Genomic DNA, 18063 nt, shown 5'->3' with positions numbered 1-18063 from the left:
CGGTTGTTCGCTTCATTTCAACACGGATTCCTTGAACAAGTCTTTGTGGAGAGACTAAAATGAAAAGCAGTGCTGTGCCGTCAATATTGAATCCGACAGGAATGGCGCAGCAATCTTATGCGAGTAAAACATATTTGTACTATGCGACACTATTGCTTTGTTAGAGATCGCTTGATATGCCCTGATAGTATTACCTGGGGACCTCTAGTCATTTGTAATAATTGTAATCAGCATCTCTGTGATTTGGCGGGCTCATATATCATTTTTCAAGGTTTTATCCACCGTTTGCGAATAATGGAGGCTGTTTGAAGTGTTTTGATATTATTTCTGGTGCTGGGTCGTTTTGGCCGGGAGTCTACCGTTTGTTTATTTATCATGAAAACTATAACATTTGAGACCCGCGATCGCGGTGATCTTCTGTCCGGTTCGCGGGTCTTAAATGCTGACATGTACGGTCATATATCACTAAACACCATACAACTATAGGCTATACAAACTATACGCAAAGCCTTGCCATCACATCAGGGAAATAAGTCCGTAAATTTGAGTAAAATCAAGTTACGTAACGTTACGTGTCTAACCAAATTCACAGAAGGCTCCAACTAAGTCAACTACGCAAACTGCTATCCAATCATAGCAGTGGGCGTTTACTTCCAAGTCTTCTATGCGGCCCGCCCTTAAAAACCCAGCGTTTCTCCAGCCGGCCTCAAATCCAGGGTAGAAAATAATCTATTACTTATTGATTTTGATGTTTTCGAATGTAAAAACCATGCGAACGTCATAAGTAGACATCAGACAATAGTATAAAACAATAAAAACGGCCAGTTCACTGCACCTTTAAAGGACGAGCAGCAGCTAAACTGAGCGTTCATCTCAGAATGTTAATAAAAAAATATCATCACATGACTTCTATAATATATGAATAAAGTAATATTTTACCTGGTGGTTGGTGTTTGTGTTATAAAGACCATTGAGGTTGGCCTCATGGCAGTTTTTGTACCACCAGCCCCCTCTGTAAGACATGGCGCAGCGGGTGATAAAAGGCTGAGGGTCTCTGTCCCACGTGGAAAAGGGGCGTCCATCATGATATGTCAATGAATCACCTTTACAAAAACAAATGCAGAGTACAAGTGGCATAAATCAAGGGCTGATGGTGCAGCCAGAATTTTTTATCTGCAGATAGAGAGAAACTAAATCTACTGTATCTACTGTGCAACCTTATTGTCACCCTGCACACTGTAAAACTCCACAAGAAAGAAAAGTGAGATTAGAAGAAGTCTACAGCAATAACCAGATAGCCTGTGATGCAGTAGTAAAAGTTTGTTAGTAAGCGAGCAGGTGGCGCTCCACTTGTCTGTGAGCATCTCAGTGAGTACGAAGACATGGTCATTTAGATGACACTGTGTCCAGGGGGGGATTCTTCATTAGTGTGATATAGAGTAACACACCAGGGGGAAAGTGCCAAAACGAGGGATTTTTTTCTCAATCACATGCAACCACAGTGTTACGCTAGCTGTCACCATTCTAAACTGTTGTTCTTTTTCTGAAATTAAAGCTCAATCAGCATCAAGTCACATTCTGTGGAGTACAGCCCTATTTTGGGGCAATTTCTTTCTTTCTGAAAATCGGCCTGAGTTGTCCCAGGGTGTGTTCTGTGACATGCAGCGCTGTGATGACAGATAGGCAAGATTTGCTGTTTGCAGTCGAGGGATGAGGTAGAAAAGGAGCCGTCAAGTCGGCCATAGTGACGTTTGCATTGTGTTTCCTTCTTTAAAAAGCGAATGAAGTGTATAAGAAAGGGGACTTGTCAAATAAACAAACATTTTAGTTAAAAAGTAGCAACCAGAAACACTTCATATTCAATATATTATGTTCTGCTTAATAATAGTGGTAAACATAACTCTACAGTGTGACCTATATTATTAAAATGCCAGTGGTGTTGGCTCAGTATTCTTTTAATTTTGATTTGATTAAACGACACAATATAACGTTGTATGATTATAAGAGCACAGCAATATAATTAATGAGTATTAGTGGAACTGAATGTGTTAGAATATACATGAAACACACATCATCGACAGGCACGGATTAATGCACAGGCTTACCCCACATGGGCAGGGTCCTCGGATTGGCCACACATTTTTTTCGGTGCTACGGTTGAAACACCAGCTGCGGAATCCTAGCTGTTGCAGCAGCTAACTCATCATGTCATTGGTAATTTTTCAGGGAATTTGGGAAGTTAATCCACAATGACATGCATTATACAGGTTGTTTTTTACACACAGTTTAATGTATGGCACAGTGGTTTGTGTCTCAGTAAAGATCTACCGAGGCGTTTTAGGGGCTGTTCACATTTCACGTCTAAAACCACACTGAAAACGCGCCACTTTCTCTTTTTTTCCCCAAAGCACTCTACTGCCGTCTGCCATTGCTAAGCAATAACAGGTCGCACTTGCTGTAAAGACAAAGAAGATTTCAAAAAAAGGATATATGTATCAAATGCACTGAAAATACCTTGCAATAACTTTACTAGATTTATTTATGCTGTAATCATGTGTGATCATTTTTTAGCCGAGGGGCTAATGTTCAATTAATGTAATGTTCAATTTTTCATTTTACCTATGAGGTTTTATTACTGTGGTGGTCCACCACTTGATGGAATGTAGAGGAAACACTGTAGTATTTGAAGACTTCCAATGAGGACTCTTTTTTAAAATATTTGTTTAAATAATTAAATAATTACTTTTTTAATAATGTTATCATGTTTTTATAGCGTTTTATTGTGTTAGTTAGCTGTATTTTTTACTTATTATGGCTTAAATCAAAACAAACCAACAGCAGTTTGATTGATATTAATTGAAATGCACAATAGAGAAAACATTATTTTTTAAACATTTATAAAACAGAGTTATCAAATTTTTGAACCAAACTCTTCATTTGCTGTCTCAATGTGTGTGTGTGAATGCAAGTTCACCTTACTATTTGCGTGTGGACCATGTATGGCACTACATACATATTTCCAGTAAAGCATAATGATGGGGAGTCTCACACAAAGAGCAGCCTAGGGGCTCCTGACCTGGTTCTTGATGTCATACGTCACAGTGACGTGGCACTGGCGCCAAGTTGAAAGACGAAAGCCGCTGATCGGTCTGCTCAGTGCCACATGAAGTTGAACACACTTATTAAGTCCTTTTTTATTGTAAAACCCAATTTTTTTTTTTCAGAGCTCAGACCAGATCAAGCAGATTTACGAATTCACAGCAGCAGTAAAGTGATTGAATTTCTTTACCTTGGATGTATTACGTGAGCAACAAACATATTATCCCATTTACTATTGTTGTTCCTCTATCATCTTTACGTCTCGGTTACTGTAACCTTTGTTCCCTGATGAAGGGAACGAGACGTTGTGTTGAGAGACAGACTGGGGTTTGATCTTGAGAAACTATCATCTCTGAGAGGAATTAAACAACGCCAATGAATTTGGCAAGTGACACGCGCACGCCAGTCACCGCCTCATGTATATAAAAAGGAGATGGCGGCGCCCATTCATTCATCTTTTTGGGCGGAGGAACCTGAGAGACATCACCCGGTCGCTGCAGCGGGCCGACGAAGCATTGTGGCCTGAAGACACAGCCAAAACAGACAAAGAGCTGCTCAGAGCTCCTAAAGCTCTGTGTGCGGTCCAAGTAGAGGTTGGGTCTTCCTCCCCAGGGGGGAGCGCCTGCAGGCTCACCACCTGGTCCCGAAAGGGAGTGGTGGGAAACTTCGGCATGTAGCCTAGCCGAACTCTAGGCACTCGTGGGACACGGAGAATGCCTGGAGGTCCCCTACCCTCTTGATGGAGGCGAGCGCCATTAAGAGCGCCGTCTTCATTGTTAAATGAGGAAGACTGGCACTTTTCACTTTTTTTCACTTTATCTCTCAGGGGCTTGAAGGGGGCCCTATGGAGGCCATGGAGCACCACATTAAGGTCCCAAGAGGGTAAGGAGCGCGGTCGAGGTGGATTCATCCTCCTTGCGCCTCTGAGGAACCTGGTGACCAGGGCATCTCTGTGGGTCTCCACCTCGGGAAGAACACCAGGACAAGAAGAGGCGCCACTTCAAGGCGTATAAACGCCTAGTGGCGGGGGCTCTAGCCTGCAGGACAGTCTCAGCGACCGCCGGCGGCAAGCCGCTCAGAATCTCCTCGTCCCATCCAGGGGCCAGACATGGAGATTCCAGAGGTCTGGCCTGGGGTGCCACACCGTGCCCTTCCTCTGCAACAGAAGGTCCTTCGTCAGGGGAATCGGCCAGGAGGGGATTGTCGTCAGAGCCACCAGGTCTGAGAACCAAGTCTGGTTGGGCCAGAAAGGCTCACCAAGTCTGGTTGGGCCAGTAAGGCGCAGCTAACAGCACTTGATGTCCCTCTTCGCTGACCTTGCACAGGACCTGTGCTCACTGGGGGGAAGGCGTACTTCCGCTTGTCCCACGGCCAGCTGTGCGCTAGGGCATCCATGCCGAGGGGGCCTTCGGACAGGGAGTACCAAAGCGGGCAATGGGTGGAGTCCGGGGAGGCAAACAGGTCCACCTGCGCCTGGCCGAACCGCTCCCATATGAGCCAGACTGCACGGGGATGGAGTCACCAGTCTCAGCAGAGCGTTCCCTGACGAGAGAGAGCATCAGCTGTCTGGTTCAGGTTGCCCGGGATGAAGGTGGCTCGCAGGGACTTCATCACCTGCTGACTCCAGAGGAGGAGGCGACGAGCGAGTTGTGACATCTGCCAAGAGCGTATGCCGCCTTGATGATTGATGTACACCACGGCAGTCATGCTGTCCAACCGGACCAGCACGTGTTTTCCTGCACGAGGGGTTGAAACCTCCTCAGTGCCAGAAGGACAGCCAGCAACTCTAGGCAGTTGATGTGCCATCGCATACGGGGGCCCGTCCAGCGCCCCGACAGTGCATGCCCGTTGCACACAGCACCCCACCCGTGCAGGGAGACATCTGTCATGACTACGACGTGACTCAAGAGGAAGGTCAAGTCTGACCAAGGGGTGAGGGTGCGAAGGCACTGAGGTGTGATAATAATACGTGATAATGTCCTCCAAGGATCACGACTCTGAAGCCAGTGCTGAAGCGGTCGCATGTCCATCAACCCGAGCGGGATATCACTGTTGAGGACGCCATATGCCCCAGGAGCCTCTGAAAAAAGTGCCGAAGCACGAGGTCCCTGTGCGTGCACAACAGATCTCGCGAGTGAGCCAAGATAAGCCAGTCATCGAGATAGTTGAGTATCCGCGCGCCCTGTCCCATGAGGGGAGCTAGGGCAGCCTCCGCGAGTCTGGTAAAGACCAGGGGAGGGAAGAACAGACCGAAGGGCAGGGCTTTGTACTGTTACGCCTGCCCCGCAACATGAACAGTAGGAACGGCCGAGGGAGAATGGAGATGTGGAAGTACGAGTCCTTCGGGTCAATTGCCACGAACCAATCCTGCCGACAAACTGAAGCCAGGATGCGCTTCTGCATCAGCATCCTGAACGGCAACCTGTGAAGGTGCTTGTTCATGGAGCGCATGACCAAAATGGGGCACATCCCCCAACCTTTTTGGGAACGATGAAGTATGGGCTGTAAAACCCGAAAGACATCTCGGCTAGAGGGACGGGTTCTATCAGGGGCAGGAGGCTCCAAGGGGTATTCCGCATCTGATGCCAGGGGGTAGCTGTCCAATGCAATGACAGAGAGTTTGTCCTCATCCCTCTGTCGAGTCTGCCCACTATGGGACGGTTCACGCCAGGTGAGCGTGCTGGGGCATGGGTGTTCCGCGAAGCCGAAGCTGACGGAGCGACATACATGGGAAACCCCAAATCACCCCCGCTGCTCGTCGAAGTGGTCGACATCGGCGAAGCGGCAGTCGAACTCACTCGGGAAGCAGATGGGGTTGCGGCAGTGTTCAGAAAGAACGTAGCCAGCCATGACCGCAACACCTTAATCGACATGTATCGACAAACCCTGCCTCTGCATGCTTGAGCCCCAAACATGCAACGCAGGTGTCGTGCCCGTCGGACTCGGGGATGAGTCTGTCACATCCAAGAACACAACTGCGAGACATGCCCGCAACTGTGAGAAATTTTCTCTTTTAGATGCTCTGTAGCTCGCTGTTGAAATGCCCAGGGGAAATCCACTTGAACAAAGGGGGGAGCTCCGCTGCACGCGTCTTAATTCCAGCAGTGTGTAGATTTCTTGGAGAGAAAATTTGCTTGACATTCAGTCACGCAGGTTCCGAAGAACAGAAAGATGAATGAATGGGCACCGCCATCACAACACAACGTCGAGAGACCGACTGAAAGGGAACTTCCAGTTATCCACACATCCCTGTGTCAATTCCTCTTGACTACTCCATCTTACCTATCACACACATACTGTACATGCATTGTTTTTGAAGCACTCACCGGCTGTGCCATTGTATCCAGATATTTTGATGGCGTAGTGTTTTTTCTGGCTGTCCACGGAGAAAGAGGAATACTGAGCATAAACAGACTTGTCTCCTTCTTTAAGGTCCACTCTCAGCATTATTGGCCTCATTATAGTGAAGTTATGAATATGCTCATTTCCTATAAAAAGACAGAAGATGGCAATATGAAAATAAAAACGAGTTAAAAACATTTTAATCTTATTAATTATTTCATCTAGAGGTCACCAGAGATTAGATCTGATTTACATCAATTTGCCTCTGTAACCTTAACGTAGCAATCTGTAACTTTTCCCAAATTTTGTACACCTCTCCCAGCATGAATGTGTCCCTGTATCACTATATTTTGCCTTGTTTTATAACAGAGAAATCTAAATACCAACATTTCTGTTTGTGTGTGACAGCTGCTTCACTCACCAAGCCAGAATTCCTCATCCAGCTCTCCAAATCCACTGCTGTATTCACGCCAGCTTCGAAAAAAGTTTGTTTTTCCATTCTTTCTCCTCTGAAAGACCTAAATACACATAAGCTGATTTATTAATATCATGCCCCGTAGTGTAAATACTTACAGTAACTACTGTCTCTTAGCAAAATCTTGTAAAATGTTGGGATGGATAAATATCGATGTGTGTAACTGGAATCTGATAGAAAATGCTTTAAAGCTATTCACATGGATTATTTGTATAAATAAATGTATACATTTTTAGGGCGTATACAAATGTATACATTTTTATTTTAAAAACTCCACTGTTTTATTTTGAATGCAGAGTGACTCCTCATGACAGCTCGAGTAAACACAGCGATGCCATAGAAGAACCATTTTTGGTCCACAAAGAACCATTCAATCAAAGGTTCTTTAAAGAACCATCTCTTTATTACTTGTTTATAATGTAAAGAAAAATAATTCGCCACAAAGAACCTTTTGTGAAACAGAAAGGTTCTTCAGATGTTAAAGGTTCTTTATGAAACCAAAAGGTTCTTCTATGGCATCGAAGAACTTCTTGAAGCACCTTTTGTTAAGAGTGTAGTCAGCTGCATGACTGACATCTTTCCTTTCTTTGCTCATAGCAAATCATGTTTTAAAAACATAACTCTTGGTCAGGGTGGGTTCTGTCAGTTTTAACAGATGTAATGTAACTCATTGCTGATAACTCATCATGTACCGTCCACCCTCCTCCGTCGGTCTCCATGTCACAGTAAACCATCACTGGCTTTCCCTGCTTCCCTTGAGGAAACACCTCCACCATGCCAGACTCCAGCTCACCATTCTGCCGTTCCTGGGAACAATCAGTGGGAAACGGGAAGCGGAGATTCCCTGTGGAGAACACATGCCGTTATTATGTTGAAAACCATGTTCAGGTCATATTTTACCCCAAAATGAAATAGGAAATATATGTAGCATAAGGATATAGTGTAGTAGGTGCTTTTGATCTAGGGAAGACAGGTTAGCAAAAATAGCTACCAACATTACCAGACAACAACTCCATATTTTAACATACGGCAGTTCATAAAATAAAATATATAGGCTATAGCAGTGGTTCCCAACCTGGGGTCCGCGACCCCCTTAGGGGGGCGCCAGAGTTCACATGAGGGGCGCGGGAGCTGACATGCTTTGAGGTTAAATAAAGCTGCATAAATGTTCCACTAATCATTTTAAATAAAAATATTTTTGTATGTTTAAAAAAAATATTGTGCTCACAATGCCAAGATAATGCAGTCAAAAATAGTTATATTTTGTATAAAATAATTATTTAAAATTTTCCGGCTCCATCGGCAGATGGAATTCACACGGGGCTTCGCGGTAGCCGGAAGCACTGTCATTGGCTGTTCTCGCTATGAGACTCACATGAGAAACGTCCTGTTAACATAAAAATCAAAAGGAAAAATAGCAGAGAAACGTAAAAGCGGTGATTCTTCGTCAGAAATAAAGGAAAAAGTTTAGACGCCATGACAAAACCTACGTAAATTTAAGTTTTATTGAAGGACAAGACAAGTCTCGGCCAGAATGCGTTCTGTGGTGAAAAATTGGTAAACGACAGCATGAAACCAAGCAAAATGAAAAGACACCTTGTAAAAATACGCAGTAATTGACAGTAGCCTACATCTCGTTATGCAAGTACAGCAATGTTAATGTTTAACAGTTCTTTCATAACGTTCAGTATACTCTGTATGTTCATACAATAACCTTAAAATAGACTGAAACAACCTGAAAAATCACCTGAAAATATAGAGAGTATTCAAGTAAAAATGTCATTAAAATCTTTTATATTACTCATATTTAACCATTTAATTTAATTTATTATTCAATAAATTCATTTAATTTATTTATATTTACTATCTCTATATGTGTGTTTGAGTAGCAATTATGTGTATACACACACACACATATGAGTGTGGGGGGGGGCTCCGATTGTCATATATGTACGTGGGGGGGCAAGGAAAAAAGGTTGGGAACCACTGGGCTATAGAATGGACATACAGAAGGTTTAAAAAAACTGTGATACCAGTGGTAAACTCTGTAGAGATGGCGGTCATGTACAGACCACCTCTCTCCACCTGTAGAAGAGCTGTATACTTCGACATTGGGTATAATCTGCTTAACTTGTACTCTTTGATCGTAGGGTCAAGAATCACTTCCTGTGTAGAAGAAACACAGATTTATGTTTAATGGCTGGTAAAAATGCGTACATGAGTGAAACGGACCTCTCTGTTATAAGATCAGTGTAAATCTGACCTTAATGTCCTGGCCATTTGTGTAATAGCTTAGTTTGTAACTGGTAAAGGCTGAATTTGGCTGTTTCCATGACAACACCGCAGTACGAGGTGTCACCTGACTGGCTTTCAGATCCTGAGGACCGTCCCATTGTTTACCAGCACCTGCCACATACAGAGCATTCATGAGAAGTTTAAGCACTTTAAAACTGATGAAATGGTTATTGCTACATTCTGCAGGATATACAGAACCATAAGGGCTTATGCGCTGGCTACTTATAGGAGCTCATGTATAGGAATTAGGCACCAGGGCGGCCCCCTAAATTTCCCCTTGGGCCATATTCTTATACTTTGAAAGAAGTGACATAACCTAGCTGACAGCTACGTCATTTAAGCAAGACATTCAACAATGTCAACAGCTTAATGTTAATGGGATCAAATTAAATGTTGGTTACTCTGCCAAGACACCTGTGTGTTCTGAGAAAAACTCAAGCTCATATTCATATCACGTCATTTAAATATGAATTAATTGAGCTGACCACTTGATGTTGTAAAAACCGTGGTGGCTTCGGAGCTGCTCAGGCCTCTCAGCTGGCTTTTAAGGGTCACTCTGTACTCGGTGGAAGCTTGCAGGGCCTGCAACTGTTGTTCTGCGGCATTGCCAGATACTTTGATGGTTATTCCAGACCTAGGTGCTTATGGAGAGATGAGGGAAAAACACGGCAGTGTCATTTTTCAGGAATATTAATAATAATGTGAATTTTCAGGATGGAAACCTTCTTGAGAAAGTTTTATTTTCTGTTCATTTCAGGTACTGTGTTTAATAACTTGGTGTTTTTGTTCTTTACATCTCCAACGAAGAAAAAAAAACTGATGTGTTTTCCCATTTTTATTAACAAAATGGTTTGGTCTACTGAGATGTTGGAATTGGTACTGACACTTTAAGACCTCTTTTCCTTCTCTCCTCTTTTTTCTTTTTACTGTCCGAAACTCTTATGCAGACCCAAGAACAGTCCCCTTTAATGGTTATTTCTTTTATAAACTATACTTAAGACTAGATACTATAGTGCTTTTGGACCTCACATAGTAAAATAAAGTACGGGCAGAAAATTACCGGTACATTTTCCCTTTATTTTATGGACATTTCCGTTAATGCTAAAATGTAATTAAATACAGTGCCATATGTAAAATACAGGTAGAACAACTGTAAAAAATGAATATGAAAAATTCCTTCATGTTAATACAGTATATTGTGCCCTATTTTTACAGATTGTACTTAATTAGTTCATTTGTTTTTGTGTAAAATGTGATGGAATTGATTTATTTTTAAAACATAAAAAAAATTCACCCAAAAATGTAATTCTGTCATCATTTACTCACCTTCGAGTTGTTCCAAATCTGTGTAAATTTCTTTGTTCCGTGTTCAACCAAACAAAGACCTTTAGGTTTGGAATAACTAGAGAGTGAGGAATTCATGACAGAATTTTCATTTTTGAACTATCCCTTTAACAAATATAGGATACTACATACCTGTCTCAGAACTATACATGATGATATAATGATCGATGGTTGCCAGGGCAGGTCTCCACAGCAACAGGGCTTTGCTGTCTGTAATGTTTATGGCCCTCAAGTCTGTTGGTGGGTCAGGCACTAAAGGAACGTATGTAGTGATAGATCATGAATCAATCCTACAACCCAACAGTCACATCTTTCTCCACTGTTTTACTATATTAATGTTAAATGAATACGAGGGAACTTACAAGTGGTTACAGTGTCCTTTATTGAATCACTCTCATCTCGTCCCAGCACTGACATCACACGCACCTCATAGGTGGAGCCAGGTGACACAGGTGAAAGAGTCTGATGGACTGTTTCTGAGTCCACACTAACTGAGATTGGCTCATCTGCCATGACATCACCAGAAAATCACATGTCATATTCATTTGAGATCAAGATGACTTTTTATAACTTGTGAATAGGTGGATCAGAATTACGTTACCTTCTTGTACGTGAGTGTAAGTGATCTTAAATCCAGATAACTTGCTCTTTGGTTTTGCCCAGGACACAGTGAAAGAGCCGTCGGTCACATCACTGAATGCAAGATTAGATGGAGGCTCAGGACCTGAATGTGAAAGTATAAAAAATAAAATAATACTGTGGAAAGAGCAAGACAAGGAAACAGAAACAGATGAGAAAGAGGAAGATTTAAAGGAGTCATATAATAAACGTATAATTTTCCAAGATGCATAAAAGCCTTGGCTTGTCATGAGAGTTGTCCACCCTCTTTCTGAGCAATTCAAGTTTTTTTTGAATATGTAAATGTCTGTCCTGAAATGCAATGAGAAACAGCATTGCTGCACTTTTAGGCCAGAACATGAAAGCGCATGATCGCAAACGCGAGCACTTAGTCAATGCAACACATGCTTTTCAGAACACAATGATTTCATAATCGCAAGGTTTGGGTTTTCTCTCAAAGTCCAGTACAGTTTTTTAGCGACCAAATCGTTCAGTAGCTTTGCATACCAGAATCGTAAAATAATTATAGTTGTTAAAGGGACAGTTTACAAAAATGAAAAAGTAAATTAAACATTTGTCGTCATTCATTTACCCTCATGTGGTTTAAAACCTGTTTATTACTCTTTCTTCTATGAACCACAAAAGAAGATGTTTCGAGATCTTGGTTCTGTGTTCATTCGATGAAAGTCAATGAGGTCCAATGTTGTTTGGTTACCAAAGTCCAAATACTTTCTTTTGCAAAACACAAAAGATTAGTCATACAGGTTTGAAATGACACGAGGGTGAACAAATAATGCAAAGAATTTTCACTTTTGGGTGAACTATCCCTTTGCCCAGATTCTTCTGGTGTTTAAAAATAATAACATTTACATATTTCCAACAATTATTTTATGGCTGGATAGGACAGGTTTGTTAATAGGAAATAGGCATTGCTTAACTGTTAATTGGACACATTGTGTTCATCTGCGTAATCCAAACAGTGTAAAATCGCAGACACTTAGAAGGAGAGCTATTTTTTTCGAAACATCAGTACAATTTGAAAACATGACCCCTTTAAAAGAAATCAAGAATAAAAAAAAGGAACTAAAGAACTGGCAGTGGAAAACAAGAACCAAACATTGAGAATGTCGGAGAAGACAGTTCAAAAAAGACAGTTGAAAAAGTGTAAAAACTTTTGTTAAATAGTTTTTGCATTTACAGTTCATCTCTGTGACAACCCGTCTGCATACATGTTTCGAAAATAAAAGACGGTCAGTGAAAAAACACAAGTGCAAGTACAGTATATATGTGCAATCAAAACATATATACAGTATATAGGCCACGGCCTATACAGACACCCACAGAAATGTCACAGTTAATGAGTGACATGAAATCCTGCCCAGGAGCAAGAAAACACAAGCATGATGTTATTTATGATGCTGATGCTACTCGACTGATCCTGGAGAGAGGAAGAGAAATGCAAAGAGGAAGTGAATGAGGCAGTGAAGAAACGGTGCGAGTTAAGTCATATCATCTTAAAACACATCTAAAAGAGCTCGGTTTGTGTTTTCTTGGCCAATAGGGAGGGGGTGGATATATTCAGATTGATCAGGTTACTCTTTGTTCAAAATTCGCTAGTTGTTGATGCAGAGATTTTGGGGCCAACCATGGTCTTACCCTGGATTTGGTGTGGGTGCTGAGGTTAGCCATGATGGTGGCTGACTGTAATTTTACCCTGGGTGAAAGAAGATTAAAGCAGCGATAAATGGTGATGAGCAGGACTGTCTCATGAATATCCTCATTTGTACCAAAACTGCACAGACTTATTGTCCATTAGCATCCTCTAGACAGTAACTGTATTCTGGATTACGTTTGAACAATATCTGGGGGAACGTTGTCGATTACCACAGTAAATCATCTGGTAATTCCTCAGTTTGTAAAAGCAAACAAAAACCACATGTACAGTAACTCGGTTTAATGAAAGTCTAGATGATAATCGTTCCCTAGTGTTTAAATACAGAAACGTGCAGCTTGTATCTTTGTAAAGCCTTAAATTAAAATGTTTGTTATTTGGTCAATACGTTTTTTTTTCAATCATCTTTTGAAGTTTCTAGGGGGGTGAATTTATTTAAAAAACGTACTGTAGTAAAACCATGGTTCCCACAAAATAACCATGGGTTTGAATAAAAAATCATGGTTAAACCATGATAACTATACTTTACTATACTTTTGTAAGGGTACTGTAAATCTGATTCTCGTACATTTGAACAAACTATGCTTCAAGTTAAATGAACAAAAATGAAATAACCTACATTTAAACCATCATAATTGAGAATAGTCTGGCTAGTTATTATTATATGAACAAGCACAATATTACGGTGAAACATTTTTCTGTTGATATTCATGACACACATTTGCATGACAACTGTGAGTGGACTGACATACTGGCATGCAGTTAAAAACTAAGCTAAACAAAAAAGGGAAAAACGCTAATGCTAACACCATTTTAACAGACGCATGAAGTATGTTGCTACATGGCTCTCTGGATTATTTGTTTCTGATTGGTCAGTCGCCACATTCCGAGGTGTGCGATTTCCCAATATCAACCAACTGAAAAATGATAAAGCCTACTACAGACTGTGCGATTTCAGCGATCTCCCTTCGTTTTCAAAAAAATCTCTGTCCACAAGAAAATGTAAAAACACGCTAAAAAGTGGCGTCAAGAGCACGCCAAACCAACGGGTGCTGCTATAACTGTAAAGCCATGTTGGTAAATCAGATGCCTGAAAAAAGGTTATTACTGGTTTCGGTAGGCTACAAACCCCAGTTTCGGTGGCTACATGACAACGCTACAACCAGAGTTTCTGAAAATCTTCACCCTGGCAGGAGTTTTCAAAAATTTTGGTTTCAATGAACTGAAGCTGTATTCGCGTGTGGACAAATGGCCAAACCGCATAGAACAAGCTGCGTTTTTGAAAATTCCTGTGTTTGTGTGGACAGGGCATTCGTTTTTTCTGTCATTTGTAATTTTCTTTCATTTGGAGCTCAGACCAATTCGACTAGATTTACAAATTTATAGCAGCACATAAATGTGGACAAGCTTTACTCATCCTATGCACACTTTGTTTACATTGGATATGAGCAACGTGACAAGACAAAAGCAGGTGAAACCCATTATAATCAATGATGCTGTCTACGTTGGATGTTGGGGGTTGTTTAAAGTCACCATGAAATAAAAGAGGAAAAATGTGTTTTAAACAGCGTTGCATTGATTATTATACTGTAAATATGTATTATTAAAATTCATTTGCACTTGTAATCTTTAATCAAAAACATTAAGCTCCCTTTCCCCTCTCAACAACAACTCTTCACCACATGACGTAAATAACAAAAAAAAGTGTAGGACTATACTGACTGTCCAATGGCCAGGCATTTTTAGCCCTCCCCTCCAGGCCCCGGGTCAGTCACTGAACAATCAAACAAATCAAAAAGGGAAGGGCAAAATAAAGCCCTGCCCTAGATTTTTTACTAATTTCTAAAGCCGTTTCACTCGGATATACGACACGATACGGAAAAGAAATCAATCGCAACTTCCGTTTCGTGGTGACTTTAAGTAATGTCTTCTATTGTTTCCCTGTTATCTCAAAGTGCTCCCACATGAAGAAAATACTGTAGTGTACGCTAGCATTTACTTTAGGTTAGATCACCTGTCAAATGGCTATTTACCAATTACTTTTAGTGCCACATTACCGACAGTGTGATTTTTATATTCTTCCAGCATGATACAAGCTCTTGCTGTCTGGATTTATTTTGCAATAACAACTGTCCCTTATGTAACACACTGATGGGGTCTAAATGACTAACTGAAAACCTATTAATAACTGGTTCACTATTAATAACTACTGTCTTTTTTTTATTAAGCATAGGCCTACTAGTTTAAGTCGTTTAGTTTTTAATGTGTTGCTCAGTATGTAGTCCATACACTGTTCACAAAAATGGACACAAAGGTTAGCGCTTTCAACAAAGATGTTAAACTCACATTTTATTAATATTTACACATTGCATTTTAATCAAAGCTTCAAAGTACTTGACTTTGATTAAAAACTTTTGCTAGTCAAGGGTTATACACTGGACGACAGGGAAAGCAACAGTGCCGAAAAGCTGAAAATATTCAACAATACTTCCACAAAAAGTTATTAATAAATCTAGTAACAACCAAATGGGTACAATACAGAAAGATTAAAGGTTATGTATTGACATTTGATTTTGGGTACCTGTACGTAAGGTGAGGTTGTGAGTTTTGGAGTGAATTGCAGGTCCCTTTCCAAAAATGGACACAGAGTATCTGGTCTGTGGTCTGAGATTTATCATGTGATACAAGCGGGCTGATCCAGGGAGAACTGCTGTAAATTTCTTAATGTTATCTCCGCTTTCTTTGTCATGACTCGGTTCCTTACTCGCTTCTTCTTCCTCGTCATTCTCTTCTTCTTTGTTTTGTTCTCCAAGCTTAGTATGAGTGATTATGAATTGTTCGAACTTTCCTTTTGGTGCTCCCCATTTTAACATAAACCCATTTGATGTTACATTATTGACCCTCACATGCTCAATGGAGTCCTTCGTTTCATTCAATTTATATTCCTGAGGCTTATTATCATTTTCCGGTGGATGGTCTGTGGAAAAAGAAATATCAGAGTTTCCTTTACCATCCTCACTAATGTTTGGGGCTATTTGAGTGGTACCACTGTGTTTTAATTGGAACATTTTGTTGGCTGCAAGTCTATTAGCTGTTCCATTGCTCCTGTTAAGTATTATGATTGGTCTAATCTGAATACTAGTACTATTTTGTTTTGCATTGGTGATGGCAGGTTTTACTTGTTGAATAGAACTGATGGTTCTGTTGTTTCGGATCATAGGTCGCCTTATGGAACCTCGGGAGGGATACTGAGGTGGCGATAAAATTTGTCTTGAGCGGTTCTGAAATGTACTGACAAAAGGATGACGAGAAAGGGAGCCCCTAAATGGCTTCCGTTGGAATGGCATCAGACCAAGTCTATAGGGTCCTTCGTTTGACTTTTCAGTGCTTTTATTAATGGAAGCTTTAAGACTCACTGAAGAACTCTCACTGGGTGAGTTCTGAACAGGTTCAGGAGTTGAAGCTTGGGATCCTTGTTCCTTCTCTAAAAGAACTTCTTTTGAAAACCCAGAGGCAATGGGACTAGGCCAAGATGGACGCTTTTCTTTCTGTGTTTCCACAAATGAAGAAGTTGATTTAAAAGGTCTTCCCTCTAATGCAGTGGAAGCCGGGCTCAGGGGCCGTGCTCGAGATGGCTGTCTCGGGATGGATAATGGCTTTTTCCTGGGTGGTCTTTCTGCCAGATCTTTTAATTCATATTCGTTCACTCTTTCTGGTTGTGTTAAATATGGTGGTGTAGGAATGTGTGGAAGAGATGTGGTTGTGAGGATGGGGTAAAGTGTTGTTTCAGGTTGGCTTGCTGAAGAAGGGCTGGTATTTATTACACCTGCAATCGCTTCCTCTTCATCAGCTTCAATGTCGTTCTGTCCTGCTTTCTCTTTCACACTCCTTCTGGCCTCAGAAGTCTCAGCTGTTGGTTGAGACTCATCCAGCCCTTTAACCCCCCGATCACCAACTATAGATCCGCCTGTAAGAAGTCTGTGTAAAAGATAATTTCCATTTACGTGGCCAACTATAACTGTTAGGTTTTTTCCTTCAGATGTTGTGTTTCCATGTATCTTCCTGTAACCAACCAAAACCTTTCTAACACATTTTGTCCCATTTATATAGACTGTAAGGTTTTTCTCTGTTGTGACTGTTGGCTCTTCTGTTGAGTAGGTGAAAGTCTGTGGCGTGGTGAATGATGTGGCTGTGTGTTTCAGAGATGTGGGGCTTGTAGGGGCATCTCCAATTCTCTCACCAGGTTCCCTTCTAAAATGCGTTTCCTTATCAAGTCGTGTTTCTTTTGCCATCAGTGATATTGGTTTAGTACCAGAAATGGGATGGGTTAAGTCTACATCTGAGCTCTTTGGTCTCACTGGATACCATATTACTGACTTGTTTAAAGAAGGCACGACCACTCGTCTTCCTCCCAGCCCTATCCTGGTAGAATTTAAAGGTGTTCTGATGTCAGGGCGTGTACCAGGTTTGGGTAATGTCCTATATTTTCCTAAGGGTAAAGGTCTTCTTTGTCTAGGTCCAAGCAGAATGCCTGGTTTGAGTTCGGTAATATTGGCTTTCCTTTCTGGATCTTCAGCCGTTCCTTGTGATCCCTGATTATTTTTGCCTAGTCCTTGTTTCCGCAGAAACAGTGTTGCTGTATTTTTTAGCATTGGTTTTTTTCTTTCGTTGTTGCCAGCATCCGCATCTTCTGGCATGGTCACAGTCCCCATAGTTATCCTGTCTGCAGACTTTGAGGTGTTGCCTGAAGGCATGAATGAAGTTTAGAATTTCATGACAAAAATGTTAGAAAATAAAACACCTTTCTTGATGGCCTACCAAGAGAAGGTAACCCTGTTGAAAAATGGGCAGTATTAATGCACAGGTTAGGTCAAGTGATCAAACAATAACGGCACTGTGATGGTCCCTCTCCACTTGACCTTGATTTGCAAAGTGAATCAACATGCTTTGGTCAACTTTAAGTTCGGTAGAAAACTGCAGAAGATTACATTTGTCTGAAAGAAAAAAAACAAAAGGTAAGCTTGAGTAGAACAGGAACTTCCGAAAAATCTGAAATTGCTGGTTGGTCAGTCACTGTGAGGGAAAGAAATGATTCTTCCAAAATAAACAGTGGAGAAAAGGAAATTCAAGCAACGTTTAACCTTTCATCTGGTTCTCTCTTACACAAATTTTTTTGACTGGGATCTTCAGGACTGGCCTCACCTGAATTCACATTGTC

General features: G+C 41.3%; 1 protein-coding gene across 1 annotated transcript in view; it reads right to left on the bottom strand.

The window, feature by feature from the left end:
* LOC130566714 (tenascin) overlaps positions 1 to 18063 on the bottom strand; it is a 54307-nt gene that overhangs the window by 8529 nt on the left and 27715 nt on the right. Inside the window, exons 7-17 of the mRNA XM_057354407.1 lie at positions 15427 to 17589; positions 11157 to 11279; positions 10918 to 11061; positions 10688 to 10807; positions 9697 to 9852; positions 9180 to 9322; positions 8950 to 9082; positions 7609 to 7760; positions 6863 to 6959; positions 6426 to 6587; positions 940 to 1103 (exon numbers count right to left, since the gene is read on the bottom strand). Coding sequence (XP_057210390.1) covers positions 940 to 1103; positions 6426 to 6587; positions 6863 to 6959; positions 7609 to 7760; positions 8950 to 9082; positions 9180 to 9322; positions 9697 to 9852; positions 10688 to 10807; positions 10918 to 11061; positions 11157 to 11279; positions 15427 to 17589 — 3557 coding nt within the window. The remainder of the gene's footprint in view (positions 1 to 939; positions 1104 to 6425; positions 6588 to 6862; positions 6960 to 7608; positions 7761 to 8949; positions 9083 to 9179; positions 9323 to 9696; positions 9853 to 10687; positions 10808 to 10917; positions 11062 to 11156; positions 11280 to 15426; positions 17590 to 18063) is intronic.

Source organism: Triplophysa rosa, linkage group LG16 (assembly GCF_024868665.1).
Source record: "Triplophysa rosa linkage group LG16, Trosa_1v2, whole genome shotgun sequence".
Classification (NCBI taxonomy): Eukaryota; Metazoa; Chordata; class Actinopteri; order Cypriniformes; family Nemacheilidae; genus Triplophysa; species Triplophysa rosa.
Note: the sequence above shows the minus strand (reverse complement) of the source record. Positions and strands in the feature narration are given on the sequence as shown.